This window comes from Amaranthus tricolor, chromosome 1 (genome assembly GCF_026212465.1).
Source record: "Amaranthus tricolor cultivar Red isolate AtriRed21 chromosome 1, ASM2621246v1, whole genome shotgun sequence".
In the NCBI taxonomy this organism is placed as follows: domain Eukaryota; kingdom Viridiplantae; phylum Streptophyta; class Magnoliopsida; order Caryophyllales; family Amaranthaceae; genus Amaranthus; species Amaranthus tricolor.
In genome coordinates this window covers 16,820,888-16,837,709 of record NC_080047.1, presented here as the reverse complement: position 1 = coordinate 16,837,709, position 16,822 = coordinate 16,820,888, and the positions used below count along the sequence as shown (strand labels likewise).

At 35.0% G+C, this 16,822-nt stretch overlaps 1 protein-coding gene across 2 annotated transcripts; it reads right to left on the bottom strand.

The window, feature by feature from the left end:
* Positions 1 to 2,886: 2,886 nt before the first annotated feature.
* Positions 2,887 to 9,306, bottom strand: LOC130806412 (uncharacterized). 2 transcript variants are annotated; one of them, XM_057671481.1, is made up of 6 exons: positions 8,869 to 9,306; positions 7,600 to 7,791; positions 6,629 to 6,745; positions 6,399 to 6,548; positions 4,461 to 4,519; positions 2,887 to 3,273 (listed from the first exon to the last, which is right to left on the bottom strand). In XM_057671481.1, the coding sequence occupies exons 1-6, from the start codon at positions 9,031 to 9,033 to the stop codon at positions 3,138 to 3,140; spliced, it is 819 nt and encodes a 272-aa protein (XP_057527464.1). In that variant the 5' UTR covers positions 9,034 to 9,306; the 3' UTR covers positions 2,887 to 3,137. The 2 variants fall into 2 exon arrangements, with proteins under 2 accessions (XP_057527464.1, XP_057527473.1); XM_057671490.1 differs by having other exon boundaries at positions 7,600 to 7,807; positions 8,869 to 9,008.
* Between the last annotated feature and the right edge of the window lie 7,516 nt (positions 9,307 to 16,822).

Here is a 16,822-nt window from a genome sequence, read left to right as displayed (position 1 = left end):
GGGATTATATAATTCAAACAAGATTTTACTTGACTATATTTTTATTTTTTCTTACACAGTAGCCACAATATATAAATTAAGTTTGAATAATGTGCGGTAAGTAGACCTAGAAAAATTTAAATAATTACCCGACCGACTCGATAGCGACTTAACCTAAACTTGACCGACCCGATAATTACCCGACCGAAAATGACCCGACCAACCCGTTTTGATAGGTCCAATATCAATTTTTAGAGTAATCTCAATGTTAGAAATCATTTCAAATAAACTTTTAGTTTTCGAAGTATCTCAACATATTGAGTATATCACTTGAACCCTAAAACTCATCAATAGATTTATAAAAACACGCATTTAGCGTCTTTTTAAACATCATAATTATTTTTCTTTTTAAAAAAGGACATTATAATCATTTTAATTGAATACATATATCACTAGTGAAAAAAACTCATTTGCTGCGATTTTTTGGCCATAATATGTTGCGGTTTTGGCCCCAAGCATTGGTGATAGCAGCAGATGGCCTATTTTAAATGCTGCGGTTTAAAACCGCAGCAGAAAAGTAAGCTTTAACAACCTCATTATACTATTTTAAATTAGTATAAAAAAATTCAAGCCCTAAAACACTATTAATGAAGCTTGAACAACAATGGGTTTGAGAACTACGCTTTAAAAAATTATACCTTGAACAAGAGCAAGAACTAAGCCCAAATTTCGTGGGTGTAAGAAGAGCACAACAATTACAGTCGTGCAGTTTGAAGTAGTAGATGATGAAGAAGAGCAAGAAGAGCAAGAATGATGAAGAAAAGCAAGAACTAAGATGATGAAGAGAGATTGAAGAGAAGAAACAGTCGTGCGTTTTTTGAAGAAGGTTTTTGAAGAATGAAACAGTCGTGGGTTTAATGAAACAACAGAAATGATGAAGAATGAAGTTTTTGCGTTGTAACGTTAAAAAAGGCGCGTTTTTGAAGAGGTTATATGCTATGGGCAAAGCAAAAACCGCAGCATTTGATGATCCACAAGGTTATATGCTGTGGACAACATAAAAACCGCAACATTTGTTGTCTATTTTTTTTTTCTAATTCTTTTTCCTATTTATTGCTGCGTATATAAAAAATAGCAGCAAATTAATGATTAGCAGCATATCTTTTTTTTCCACTAGTGTATCTTGTTAAATCAGTCAAATGAGTTTTTAATTCTTCTACATTTCAATAAGCAAATCGATATAATTTATAAGAACGTTTTGCACATTTGAATAAGCTTTTCTAGAAAAGGAATGTCGCTACCCTAAATTATAAAACGCGTATCTTATAAGTCAAAATAAGTACTCAGTTATTTGTATATCTTTCCAACATGAAAATTGAGAAGATATTTTTTAATAGGAAATGAGAAGATATTTAACGTCATTTTTATCTAATGTTACAACTTTAATAAATACAATAACTTTTATAAAGCGTGTATCTTACGAGGCTTTCAAAAATGTATTAATTCCCCTATTTAATTTGCACCATATAATATATACTCCTTATTTCCGTCTAAGTTTTCCATAATTCTCAACGACTTTTTTAAAATTGAGTTTTTAAAGTTATAACTATGTTTTTAAAGTGTCATTAAATTATTAATGGGTAAATTTAATGCTAATTTTGAAACTAAAATAATTAAAAGATAATCAAATTAATTGGGTATAATGTAAATATGAAATGAAAGAGATAAGAACAACCACATTACCTAATGCTAGTATATATGTCCGTGCAAAGTATGGATGTGTTAGTGTGTAGATACATATAAATAAAATACAATACAATATACAATAATAGATATAAACTAATGCTAATAAATTTTAAAAGTGAAGATATTAAAAATTTACAATTGTTTAACCAATCGAAAATAATTAAAGCAACATCATACTTAGGTTATTTAGCTACATATGTATATAAGTTAATGGGTGGTTAGATAGCTAATTAGATGTCTGATTTTTTTTTAGTGGGTAGAAAATAATTGGGTGTAAAAATAACTTGGTAGCAAATTTCATAAATCTATGAGGCAAAATCCCGATAAGTATCATTTCGAATTTTTCAAAGTTTTTAATAGATAGTATGATTCATAAATGTATGAGACAAGTCTCCCAATAAATTTATAGATTGTGTGATATGATTGACAATAACAATCCAATATTTGATTAGTTGAAAATATGTTGGAAAAGTAAAATAACATAATTTAGTTTCTAATTAAATATTCTATTATTAATTACTAATTTTGACAAAAAAGTCATGAGTTTTTTTTAATTGATTTGGTGACTTTATCTTTAAACAATGGGTTAAATTGAGTCAACCCATTTTTGTAAGCAATTCTTATGAGGTTATAAGTAATTACTTCAAAACTATAAAAAACAATCATTTTAAAATTATAAGTAGTTACTTTAAGGCTATAATTGATCACTTTGAAATTGCAATTGATCATTTTAAGACTTTAAAAAGTGATCACATTAAAAATAATAATCACTTTAAGATTATAATTAATCATATTAAGACATAAGTGATAACTTTAAAATCCGTTTATTTCAAAACACCACAATTAGTACTTACTAGTAGCGAACTCAAAGTGACCGCACTCAAAGCCATAGGACAAGTAACCCCAATTTTTTCTAGTAGCCTGTAGGGGGAGTAATACTTGTATTGTAGCAGTCAAGTAATTGAGCTAATAAACAGCAACAAAAAGATTTAGAACTACTTTTTGATGTAAATTAAGCTCATCCATGAAATGCTGCCTTTCTCCCTCATTTCGTTCTCGACTTTCCTCAACACATAAAAGCAAAACCGAGAATACAGGCTTTGTAGGAACGACACAAATCGGGATAAAAAAACGATTGGATCTTCCGCAAAAGAAGAATTGTGACAGTAAACTTTACGAATTAATATATGGGCATGGACCAAATTGGTTCCTTCAAATATAACAATCTGCAAAGAAAAAGAAAAATGAATTGTTTGTATACCTACTCTAAAATGCTAAACAAGCTTTCCTCTTCCAGATATTCATATTCACGGCCTGATTCTACTCGATTGATTTCCTGTTCAAAAGAGATCTTTCTTCCAACTTAAAGAATAATCTATGGACAGACACAAAAGTGTTCGGTTTCTATTTCTTCAGTCTAAGTAGAAGAGAGTTACAATCTTCCGAAGGTTCTTTGCTTCTTGACACGTTTCCATGAGTAATTTGCTATCGTGAAAAGCAAAACAAATGACCTGTTGAACTTGTGAGATAATGTCCATGTTGCATAGCCTGCAATTCAAACAGTTAATCCACATATCCTCCAACATTGAAAGCGTCTTTTTGTGAAGGAAAAAACTTATCAAAGAGAACATGCAAGATCGCCATGAGCGGAAAACTACAGTAGATTCAATATTACTTCGCTTGCTTTGGTGGCGAACATTGCCCGTTCCGTAGTCGGTATTATATGGTGATAATGGTAATGAAAAGTTAATGTAGTTTTGGTAAGAATATCTTTTGATAGGTTTAATGGTCATGTTTTTTTTCCTTCAATAATCATATTTTATCACAAAATTCATTCTAATGCATTACAATCGAGTATTAGGTGGTAATGAAAATTTGTGACTTTTTGTGATCAAAGTTTTATTACCATGGGAATGACATGGTACATATCATGTAAATTTACACTACAAAACATTCTCATTACCATTATTTAGTACTAATAACCAAACGGGTCATTAGTTTTTTTATTCATTCATTAACATCTCTCATTCTCTTTCTCTATTAAAGTCGAATGTTTAATTAAACATCCTTTGAACCTTTTCAAATACTATGCAGAATAGCAATTTGGATCATATCAATCATGTTCAAGTTCTAATTGGGCGATGAATGATTTGGTTCAGGTTGCATTCGGGTGTAGAGTTGTTCAGCCTAGGTTTGGGTCTGTTGCCAATGATTATTTTAGAATGTAGACTAATTTTTCAATAATTCTAGGATTGATTTGTTAATTAGTTTATTCCAATTCGGGTTGATTTCATTACCTGTCCAGGTATGGTATAATACATGGAGGCATGGAGCATGATGTCAATTAAAGCTAAAAGTGTCAACAAATGTTATCAGAAGTTTCGACATCAAGAATTTTAGTGACGGATAAAGATGCAAAGACATCCTGTACTAATATGATATTGAGTGTGCTAAGAGCAAGCATCAATGGGTCTCGCTGTATCTTTTCATTTCATGTTCTAGACATCATACCGCACAAGTAATTAGAGGCAGTTCCTAGTGACTTTTTCAAAGTTATCACATGATTCACTAATCTCCTTGCGAATCGCAAATCAAAAAAAGCGAATTACGGTTGGTCTTAGGTTATTTTTGAGCCATTTTGAGCACATTGCGAATTCAAAAACCGAATTAACTGTCGAATTATGTTACACTAGTTATGACAAAGAGCCTAATGTAGATGGATGAGATATTTGTACCTGCTAGCCTCTAATAAAGGCAGGTGATCATTGTGAGGCTTCTCAATGACATTCTTCACCTGCAAACCCAAGAAAGCTGTTAGCAGAAGAATAGGTTTCACAAGAGAAATTAAGTGTTGAGACTTATTTCTGAAAATTAACATCTAAAAAAAATAAGACGCAAAGAGGGAGAACCAGAGCTAGGCTCAGAATGAAAACAGAAAAAAGAACTTTGATCACGTGTTAATGAAAGGGAATGCAAGAGAACACGAGTAAGGGCCAAATTCCCAAAGAAAGACTAGGGAAACTAATGTCTCTTAAAGAAACTAAGCCAAATAACCCATCATAGAAATTACAATCAATAACTTGAGATATATTATAATATACTCGCCAGCAAAGGATCATGTAGTTACACCTCACTATCAACAATAGCACCAAGATAACTTTTTTATAGCGCTCTTGCTTTCTGCATCAATCAAACTATATGGGTTTTGTCGTGGTACAAAGAGTCATTAACTTTATTAGAAACCGTAGACATCATAGAAATATCATGTGCAACTACTGCTTCAGGAAAATGAAACTAGTTTAGTTTTTGGCTTCCAATGAGTACATCCTATAGTCCTAATGGCTACCTTTCCTATTTGTTCGCTGTCACAGTGAAAACCCTTGAACAAATTGAAACCCCACCTTCTAGCCTCCAAATCTCTGGCCTTCTTTCTACATTTTCACCAAACTTCATGCCTCGTTTCGCTTCTTCTGTATTAGTGGAAAAGAGTACGGGGGTATAAAAGAAACAGTAGGAAATGAGATAATTTTCCTAAGGAAGAGTAGAGAGCCTAAGATGTACTCCCTCCGTCCCTATGAGATTGCACCCAATTTATATTGGGTGAAATTTAGTGGAAAGTGAAATTTGGTTAGAAAATAAGAAAAAAACAGGTGGATGGTAGAAATGAGTGGTTAAGATGGAGAGAGAAAATAAGTTTGTGGATGAGATTTAGAAAAAGAAAGTGGAGTCATTGCCAAAAAAAGAAAAGGTGCAAAATGAGTGGTACAAACAAAATTAGAAAGAGGTGCAAATTGAAAGAGAGAGAGAGAGGGAGGGAGTATTTATCAACAAAAAGAAGTCCAATTTGTCTACACACACATGAAAGATAAGATGAAAATAAGCAACCCATTAATATCGCTGGTCCGTGCCACCAATGACAATTCCCCCAAATAGCTACAAATAACATTTTGCAAGGTTGATCGAAAGCTACACAAATACACATTGTTTAACTTACAGTTTACATAGTAAATAATATTTTCTTCCACATTAAAGAAAACAATAACAAATGAAGTGATGTCAGGATTGGACCCAGGAAGACGGAATGCTACATATAATCCTGGATAAGTGAATGTGGGAAAAAAAATTAAAAGATCTGCTAGTATTCTTAAAAGATGGAAAATAAATGATGGTTGGCACACTTCCAAAGACATTAACATGACTACTTGCTCCAAAAAGCAACAAAGAAATCCTGGAATACACACATTACTAAAGCAATGGCATACTCCTCCACCTCAAGCTCTAGAGTACAACATTCACATCTTGAACCAAGAAATGTCGACATTAACCCATTCATGATCCCCCAGCTTGGTCATAAGGCCAAACATAAAACATTACAAAAAGAGTGGTATACTCTCCTTATCCGAGCCCCAAAGTATGGAGATTGATTACCAACCCAGCAAGGTCAACATTATTCCTTCCAAAATCTCCCTCCTTACCAACCATACAAAAATGATATGCATTAACCACCACTTGATAGACATATACAGTGCCAAAGCCTTAATCCCGATAGCATGGGGTCGGCTACATCAATCAAAACAAATCAACTTGAGAGATCGTAATTGACAAAGAATATACTCTATTCTTTATGCAAATTTTGAGAAATATTAAAAAAATGTCATGCATTAAATTCTTACTTTAGCTAACAACTCTTGACTTTCTGGGGGTTGCTTTTTCAGACTTTGAGGTAGAATTACAGTAAGCAATTCTGGTGCCTCAGCTCTTAAAGCGCCTCTAATGACTGCAGCATTAGTCCCTGCAGCACCAGAGGTATATATGTGGTTTTTCTGCAGAAAGATAATAGTTTCCCATCATTATAAGAAAAGAAATTTGAACAGCTAATATAATGCCCAATAGTAAGACTTACAGTGATGACCATAGCGTAACTAAGTATTTCAATTAGCTCTTGATGCATGAATCCCATATTTCTGGTTCCAAAAAATCCAATTGATCTTGGGCCTTGCTGCTGGATAGCTAATAACTCCTGCAAAATAATCACATCAAAATTTAATTTAGGCTAGTCACACAATTAAGAAAGCAAATTAAGTGATATGTACTCTATATGCCAGTTGTAAATGATGTTTGCTACTAAGGGTCAATCAGAAGCAAACTCTTTGTTATCACCAACAAAAGTAAGGCTATGTACTCCAGCCTCCTCAAACTCTACCTAGATGGGAAACACTTAATGACATAGGGGTAATAGAATGTTGTCCATACGATCATTGTAAAGTTCATCACTCTTGCCTCAAAGTTACTCTTGTACTACTTCGATTACATTAGCTAGGAGCTTAGATAGAGGCCAATGATAAAGATAATGGTATACACAAATCACGATACTGAACATTTTTAGTAATAAACTACTACTATAACTATTTCAAAAAATTGTACTTAGAGCTAATATCATATTGTGATAACAGCCTCCTTCATACTCTTCCTTGGTTCAGGTGAGTTGCTCACTTACTCTAAGACTCCAAAGATGGATCTTAACTCTCCTACTTTGCACCTTAGTTTCTGCATTTTTGGGGTGAAGGGAATCATCATCATCGTACCCAGTGTATCCCGTTCATAGAAATGGGTGAAGGGAATGAGTCCAGCAATCTTAAATTTTGGTACAAGTCACTGAAGCACATGAGTTGTGGTTGTCGACTGTTACTGGAAATGCAACATAGGCAATATAATAGATTTCACATCATTCCTGAAGGTAACTTGCATGCTTTTTCTTCCCTTCATTTCCCAAAACTAGCCCCTTTTCATTTCCCCATGTGAAGAACCTTTTGATATGGTAGGCTCAATTATCTAAACATGAGTCAATAAGAAGATTGAAAGAAAGAACCAGACCTGTATGTAATCGACATCAGGGGCAGGTTTAAATTCTGACACCATAACTGTGCTTGATCCCTCCACAATAGATTGTGCTTGTGTTGGAATTTTGATGCCAGATTCTTCATCTGAACCAAATATATCAGTGACATTTTCAATTCCTGTCCTTCCATTGTCCATATTCTCAGGGCTCCTCAGATTTGCGCCAATCTAAAAAACAGAGTCCCTGGTAGTAAATCATTAGTGAAAACCAAATGTCCACAGTCTTAAGATAATAGAACTCAAAAGTTGACCTTGACCACCAATGAGTAAGGGTTCCTACATAGAGAATGTCTCATTGACATATATAAGGCTGTACATGAAAAGTCATTTTCTAAATTATGAGTAGGCCTGTATTACTCAAACTTGTGTTAGACACATCTATTTGACACGACACCATTTCGTAATTACTTCATCTTTTATTGGTCCAAGGTGAAGTTCTAATGGTGCGTACTCAGGTCAGATTGATAAGAAATCAATATAGATTTGACACATAGATGTACTTAAGGGATCTTTGATAGTGTTTTGAATAGCAATGTGTTTATACCCCTTGCATACTAATTCCTTTGTTCTTTCTTTTACTCAAAACATTTGGCTTTTTTTTGCAATACAATCTCATAACTCATTAGAACTTCTTCAACACTTCCATCTTCCCATTATAAATTTTATACTCAAATAACAGCTAATAGCTTATACTTTTGATCATACCACATCAGATTCTCATTCACTCAAGAGAAATTATTTGGAAACCACATCCAAACCAATATTATATTAAACATAATTTCGCGTTTCGGGCTTCAATGATCCAAACTCCAACATAGACAAACCAAAGGGATCTTTGATGCCTAGAGATCTATCTAAAACCTTCAATCTAACTTCTACATTGGCTCAGTGGCACAATTTAAGCAAAACACATCAAATATATAATCTCAAAACAAGCATTCATGTCTGATGTAAGCAATTCACAAACAAGCATCCCCACTACAAAAAGGGGAGATTTGAAGAAAATATTATACAATTCAATCAAAACCCAATAACCCAATTTCCTTATCCAAACCTACAACAGAAAAAAAATGAATCCAATCATACACACACAAACAAGGACCAAAGCTTTAAACATTTTACTATTTATTTTACCAATTTGCAAATCAACCCAGATTTCCTTTATTCACAATAATTCCAATCAAACAACTCAATAAACATATAGGGCATTAACAAACTGGTGCCGAAAAGATGAAATGAGAATACCTTTAAACTTAAAGATCCCCATTTGCGCTGTAATGAAGAAGAAGAAGGGAAAGCAGGAGAAAGAGTAAAACTAAGGCTAGGGGAGGAAAAACAAGAAGAAGAAAAAGAAGAAGGTTTAAGAGGAGAGAAAGACAACAAGAGCCGCAATGAGGTTGTGGTTGACATGTTTCCCAAGTTGGGAATGGGAAATAATTACTGTTTTTTGTTTGTTGGCAAAACACTAAACAAGAATTCTTCACAAATATTGAAAATCTGAAGCAGTGATTTTGAAATGGGCTTCTGGGTTATTGGGAGGTTGTGTTGATGAAGACAAATGCAGGGAATGATAATGTATGATGAGGAAAGAGAGATGCCGAATCAAGGAACCAGAGAGATATGCTTTTCTCCTCTCCTTATGGAAATAAGATGGGGAGAAATCTAAAGGGGTCAAAATAAAAATAAATAAATAAGTTTTTTTTTATAGAAAATTATAAAATTAGAAAAGGTTAAAAGGGCATCTTTTTAGGTTTTACTATACATTGCTGCCTGGCGGCTAGGAGTACTTGTTTATTCTTGGAATTTTATTGAGCCTTTTCCCTAAATATAGTTAATTCTAAATATAGTTAATTGTAAAAGTATTTTTCAATTTGCATGAAAGGAAAAATTATTTTCCAATATACCGTTCACGTGGTATGGTTTTTTTTTTTTTTAAATTTGCCAGACTAAACCGCTACATGAGATGGCGGTTTATATAACAAAGTAAAACGCTACATGAAGTAGCGATTTGGTATGGGTAAACTGCCATCTCATGTGGCGGTTTTGTCTGGGTAAACCACCATCTCATGTGGTGGTTTACTCTGTACCCTTACAACGTTTTATTTTGTTCTTTCAATTCCCATAAATAATTAACACGACCTGCATTAAATTAGTTGAATATCATCTATTCCATAATAATCAACTACGAACCAGCTTGATTTGTAAACATTAATCATGAAAATAATGCGGACATATATTACAAACATCGAAAGTGATACAAGAAGTTCAAGCCATATAAAGTGGTACAAAGTGTATTAAACTACAATCTCCGGCCCCTTTTGTAGTGCGTATTGGTGGATGAGGATAGTGTAGACTCGTCAACCTCTGCAATGACATTAAGAGCAGGAGCTCTTCCTTGACTAGCACGCTGATATGTAATGATCGTATGCGGAGGCGATGGATGTGGAGGAGTGGTCATGGAAGCTGGAGGAACAAATGGCGACATAGGACTTCATGTTGATGGAGATCTGGAAGACCGACCTCGAGTAGATGAACGCTCGCGACCTTTTGTGGACCGACTACTTGATCCTCTAGAAAAGCTACCTCGGTGGCCCGAATTCCGAGGAGAAGGAGTGTGGACGTATGATCAACCTCATCAATGATGGGTGGAGTCGGAATGAGGTAATCATACCCCGCTTGACTCAATGCATCGGTCAATGACGTGTTAATGGAGCCAAGGGTCTAAGAACATAACCGATACCCTACCTCAACGAGCAACGTAGCGGCCCCGTGCATCGTGTCATTGCATTGTATAAGGACCGATCTGATGCGCTTATCCTGTATGTTATCATTAAAATGCTAAAAGAATCACATAAAAGTATTACTATATATTATGATTGTTAAAAGAAGACTTACTAGTAACGTAGATGTAGGATGGTAATGTGATCCTAGCTGTGCAAATGTGGTATTCGTGAGGCGTAGTATGGAGATACGCCTGTACCAATACATGTACGCACCAGAGCTCTGACCGGTGTAGTTCTCTCCCTGAACCAATCGAGATGCTCGGTCGTTCCACGCATCTACTTGCGATCAATGTCGTATGATGTAGTTCTTGTCCCCAGTCTTCCTATCAATCGCATGTAGTTCAGGTTGGGTGTCACAGGCATCCGGAATAACCTACTCCAAACCGAATTGACGCATGACACGATCCGGGAGATGTAGTTCGACGATGTCAAAGCAAATTAGTGGACAACGCGATCTCCAAATCTCATTGCCCGATCTACATATGTCTGGCAAAGCATCCATCTTAGCCGTTGTGTAAGGCTACCATGTCATCTGCAATGGAAATCAATATACTCATCAGTAATAAGAACAATTTATTCACAACTAATAAAAATAATAAATCTTAATAACCTGGTCGTCCCGTTGTCGATCAAGTGCGTCTCGGTAGTAGACCAGAGTATTGGGCAGTGGGACCTCGAAAGATATATGTGAAGTCAGTTGTGACAAATGAACATTGTGTAATATTTCCATGTATCATAAAATAGTGAAATTTGAATTTGAATAGGGAATTGATTATTGCCACCTCACTGCTAAAGGATCCCTCCCACGTCGATGCTGTGAACCTAAGACCGGTACAAAATCTTCTACGTCATCGTCTTGAGCATGTTGCCCAGCGGGTCGAATCGTCCGAATGTTAGGCCTCCCTATATGAATATGCTCCCACGACCATATCTGTAACAAGAACAGGCAGCCTCTAATGTCCTTGGCACCTTTAGAAGATGCTTGACATAAATTACGATACAGATACGCAAGGGTAGCACTTCCCCAACTATACTCATCTACCCGCTCTAAGTCTCCTAGGAGAGGGAGATAAATCAACTGGACCGAGTCACCGCTCTTGTCTGAAAACAAGATGTATCAAAACAGGTACAAAATGTATGCGCGCGCATGCCTCTCGACTGTAATATCATTCACATCGTGTTCTAGCATGCTGAAATGTTCTCTAAGCCAAGTCAACTTCAACGAGGATCCAGTGATGATCTTTCGTCTCCGTGGGGTCTTGAGGGTTTTCTGGCAAAACGCCCAGCAGCTCAAGAACTAAGGCTGGCCAATGTCCCTCTCCATGACCAATCACTGCTTCTCCTTCAATCGGCAGTCCTAGTATAACTGCAATATTTGTTAACGTAATTGTTGCATCGACAACCGTAAGGTGGAATATATGAGTCTCCGGTTTCCACCTCTCCACTAATGCAGTGATAAGAGCTTAATCGAGCTCCAAACCCCCACCCAACAACCTGTGAATGTAACTAAAATCAGCTAATTCCACTACCTCTAAAACTCTATCATCCACTTGCTAATGTAACGTACTCGCCTAGTAGTGCTGACGAGTAACCAACTGGGTAGAGGAGCCCTCCCATGCAGCTAAGATTCTATAGGTCGCCTGAAGCGTAAGTACTGATGGAACAACTGGGCCCGACATCGTCATTATTCCTATCACATATATACATTATTATCAGACTCAACATGATGACAAACTAGCATACAAGTAAAAAAAAAATACCTAGTTGAGCTTTGACTATCCCTACGAGGACATGTTTTCTTATTATCACCACTAAATCCACAAATGCCACGTGTGTTATGAGGACGCGTCACCGGTGCATCCATTTCGTTCCTTATGCGAGTTGATCGAGGACGAACCTTTCCACGCTTAGTTGATGGATCTGGAACAATTGTCGGACCATTCCAAGGAGCACAGGTGAACATGTCTGGAACAGGCATGAAGGTGTTCTTATATGTGGATATGTATTCTGTAGTGCGAAACGAAGGGTCCACAAAAGCATCATATAAAATGTTACGAGCTTGAAAAACTGCAAGAACATGTGAGCCTGGTAACTTGAACATGATTGGTTTCTACAAGAGCTGTGAGGTCAACCATGTAACATTTTCCACCTTTTCCTGCTATCCTGTTGCTACGACCAGTAGTGACCTCAAATATCCCACAACTGTGTCATATATCCTAACATCATGAAAGCGAGCTTTTTCAATATTCTTATCAATCGTATCAGTTAGTTTCTTGGCATAAACATGTCAAATATCTAATCTCTTTCTCCCTAAATCCCTCCTTTTTGCAAAGTATTCGTTAACCCGGTAGAATTTCATCCTAACCAATGAAGTGATTGGGAGACACCTGGCCCCCTTCATTACGCCATTGAACGTTTCAGAAATGTTTGTAGTTTTCACTCCATATCGATGGCCACCATCATGAATCAAAGTCCATTGGCAGTCAGGAATAGAACCATCGACTAAGTACTTATATGCGTCCTCATCATACTCTTTAAGGTGATTCATATAGAAATTATATTTCCGAATCTTTGTCTGTTCAGAAACTTTTCCAAATAAGTTTTTAACTGCTATGTTCTTGAACTTCTTATGCACATTCGAAGCAAGATGTCGTTTACAAAACCGATAGAATGCATATGGCTCTTCCCTCCCTTTTCCAACTCTGTTCATTGCGTGCAAAATTCCCTTGTGACAATCAGATATGACACATAAGTCATCCCTTTTAGTGACATACTGCCTTATACAATCCAAACACCAACTCCATGTGTCCTTGCTTTCTCCCTCAACAATGGCAAAGGCAAGTGGGAATAACTGAGAATTTGCATCTATCGCCATAGCAATGATAAGTGTGCCTTTGTACTTTCCGTACAAATGTGTCCCATCTATAGAGATAAGCGGTTGACAGTAGGAATAACCCTTAAATGATAGTCTGAAAGCCCAGAAAATTCTCTGAAAAATAACTTTAGTAGGATCCATTGTTGGTTAGACTTCCCAATGTACCACTATTCCTCCATTAGATTGCATTAACACTTGCAGGTACCTTGGAATTTCCTCAAAAGACTTATCCCAATCCCCAAAGACTTTGGTTATAGCCTTATTTTTGGCCAACCAAGCTCTCTTGTACGTTATAACGAATCCGTATTTATTGTAACAAAATTAACAACTGACTTCACCTTGAAAGCTGGATCAACCCTTATCATATCCACGATAAGATCAGCAACAAAATCAGAAGTAAGGAGGGGATGGTCATCACTATAATGTGCTGAGAAATCTTTATTATGACCCTTATATCGCACAATCTTAAATGAACCAGTGGCGTTCATGTTAGCTCGCATCCTCCATTCACAACCTTTCTCCTCCGCATTAGTACGTTGGATTACATACTTTGAAGGCTCCGACTCAATTACACGAAAGTTTCAATTGTTAGATATTGCCCATGCTTTAACATTCTTCTTAAGGTGGTCTAACGAGTTAAATTCTTGCCCTATTCTAAACTCACCATTTTCAATCATAGAGTTGTCATTAATCCAGGTCACCCATGGATCAATCGATCTTTGATCAACTTCATCAATTCTAAGCCAGTCTTGAGATGGAGCACCATCTCTAATCGCTGCATCTAGAGCATCTTTTTTTTCATCATCCTCCTCTGAATCAGAATCAATATGCTCATCCTCCTGATCTAAAGAGTCAACCTCGTTGGCATTACGCCTACACAACCAATGGCACGTGAATGAGTTGGAGAAGTAAACTTATCTTAGTGCTCATTAACGTAATTTGGGTTTGTTAACATTTCTGTGAATGTATCATGGCGTACACTAGGACCTAATTATGGAAGTTTCATGCTAGTCATGACTTCCCTCGCATTACCCAAATTTGCAACCATTTCGACATAAACCTCCATTGCCGTTCCAGGGGCTTATGATGCCGCATAAGCAAGAGCACTTATGCTTTCATCATTCTTAACCGGGACTAACACATTTTTTCCAGTCACCGGATATTTCATCTCCATTTTTAATATAAAAGAGTTGCGATCACAACCAATTACATCATAGACTTTGCTATGAAACACCTCAAAAGTAGTATTTTGATGATGGATAAACATCACTGCATTCAATCCTTCATTATACACAATATTGGATCCTGTATAACTTACTTCCCCACCCCAATACACTATAACAGGATAATGATCCATATTCTGCACACACAAGCATGTTTTTCATGTGATTTCACATACATTTTATTATTGATTATTAGTAAGGGAAGTATAAATGTGTATACAAGAATGTGTAATATTAAAGTATTACAACACTTATTAGAAGGGTCAATTCAAATATAAAACTAACAATACCATGAATATATACTAAATCCATTAAACTAACCCTACAAAGTAGTAAACTTTCATTGTAACATTTCATCAAACACTTTATATGCATACAAAACAAATCATAAAATTCAACTACAAATGTGTAAAATGTAAGCTTAAATCATGAAATCAAGACAATGTTACAAACAATCAATCTATTATAAGTTCAAATGACAACAATTATGAACAAAAAAATCAATTTGCAAATTGAAAAAATATAGGGTTATGTTCATACCTTAAATGAGGATGATAATGAACAAGTAATGAAGGAGAAGATGGCAATGTAGTTGATTGATTTAGTTGAATGAGAGGAATTGTGAATATGAAGTAAATGAGGACTGTAGAAATTTTTATTTTTTTTTAAAAACCGGCAGCAAGCAAAATGGGATGAAATGAAAAATGAAGGCAGTAGGTTTGGTTTTGTACACGAAGAAAACCACCACTTGAGATGGCGGTTTACCATAATTTATTATTATTATTATTTTAATTTCCATGTACTGCAAAACGCTATTTCATTTAACGGTTTTGTTGGAATTCCTAAGCAAACCGCTGTTTGAGGTAGCGGTTTTATAAAAAAAAAAGGAAAAAGAAATAATTTCCTCACCTGTCCTACGTGGACAGTAAACAGGGAAATATTTTTCCCTTTGATGTATATTGGAAAATATTTTTAGTTTTGGCATTATTTTGGGAAAACTTTTAATTTTATTTTATAATAGTATTATTTATATTTATATACTTACTATAAAGTTGGATTTTCTTTTTATCCTTATTATTGCACATTTGTTTTGAGAAATGAGAGAGAGAGGAGTATCAAAATCTTCACTTTGTTCAAAGTAATTTTTTCTCAAAGATCAAGATTTAAAATTATTGGTATCACAATATCAACGGTTTTTTGTTAAGGGTTGAATACAATTAAAATTACTATAAACATAATTTGAAAGGAGATTAAGTTAATGATAATAAGATGTTTGTTAGTGCGTTTTAGCCTTGTTCTTTGTTAAATACCACATGTGCTTGATTAGCACATGTCAACAAATGTTGGCAAACGTTAGATGTTTGTTATTGCCTTCGACTCTCAAGTTAGTATCTAACACCAGAAAGATACCTAGGTAGCCAAATTTCAAATGCAAAATAACCTTTAGCTTGGAGCTTCTATTTTAGGGTTTATTTATGGCGTGAGGTCATACTAATGTGTCCATACAGCATATGAATGCATATACAGCCGTGGAATCAACCAGCTGATCAATTTTAGGTTGGGGATAAAAAAATCCTCGGGCCAAAACTTGTTTACCAATACCAAACTAACCATTTTGGGTACATACATAGTTCAATGAAATTTGCTTCTAGGAGTTTCTAGACCTCCACTTCTATAAGCTTATCTTTCTCTGGACTAAACTCCTCTTCTTTTGTTTGATTGGCTTCGTACCTTCCAAAATACTCAATTTGTGCGTCATCATTAATAGATCAAGTCCTACATGTCTGTGGTTGGGGATGGGAAGAGATTTGTGTTGCATATGTTGCTTCTTAATATCTGGACTACGATTACGCGCATCTAGATTCATCTCTTTCTCAGCCTTTACACTTTTATGAGTTATCAATGCCTTCACCTAAGGCTACTTCTTAAACTGTAACAGACTCAAAATTCTTAATCATAATCTTCTAATTAATTATTCCGAATTTTCAATTCAAATCTCTAATACTTTGGTTATCCATTTCAAACCATCTTTAATTCCTAAACCTTTTCCGATTTTGTAATTTCTTTCAAATATTAAACTTTAAAAAAATATTATTTTGTTTAAAATCTTTTTATAAGCACTAAAATATTATTTTATTATTTTATAGTACGAAAAGTAAAATTTTATTATTATATTCACGATTTTATAAAATGTTACATTTTAACTTTCTTCCTTAAACTAACATTACAACTTATTATTTTAACCTTATAACTTTGATTTAATTATTTTATATATAAAAATGAGTCGTATTTTTATTATTAACTTTAAGTATAGTTTA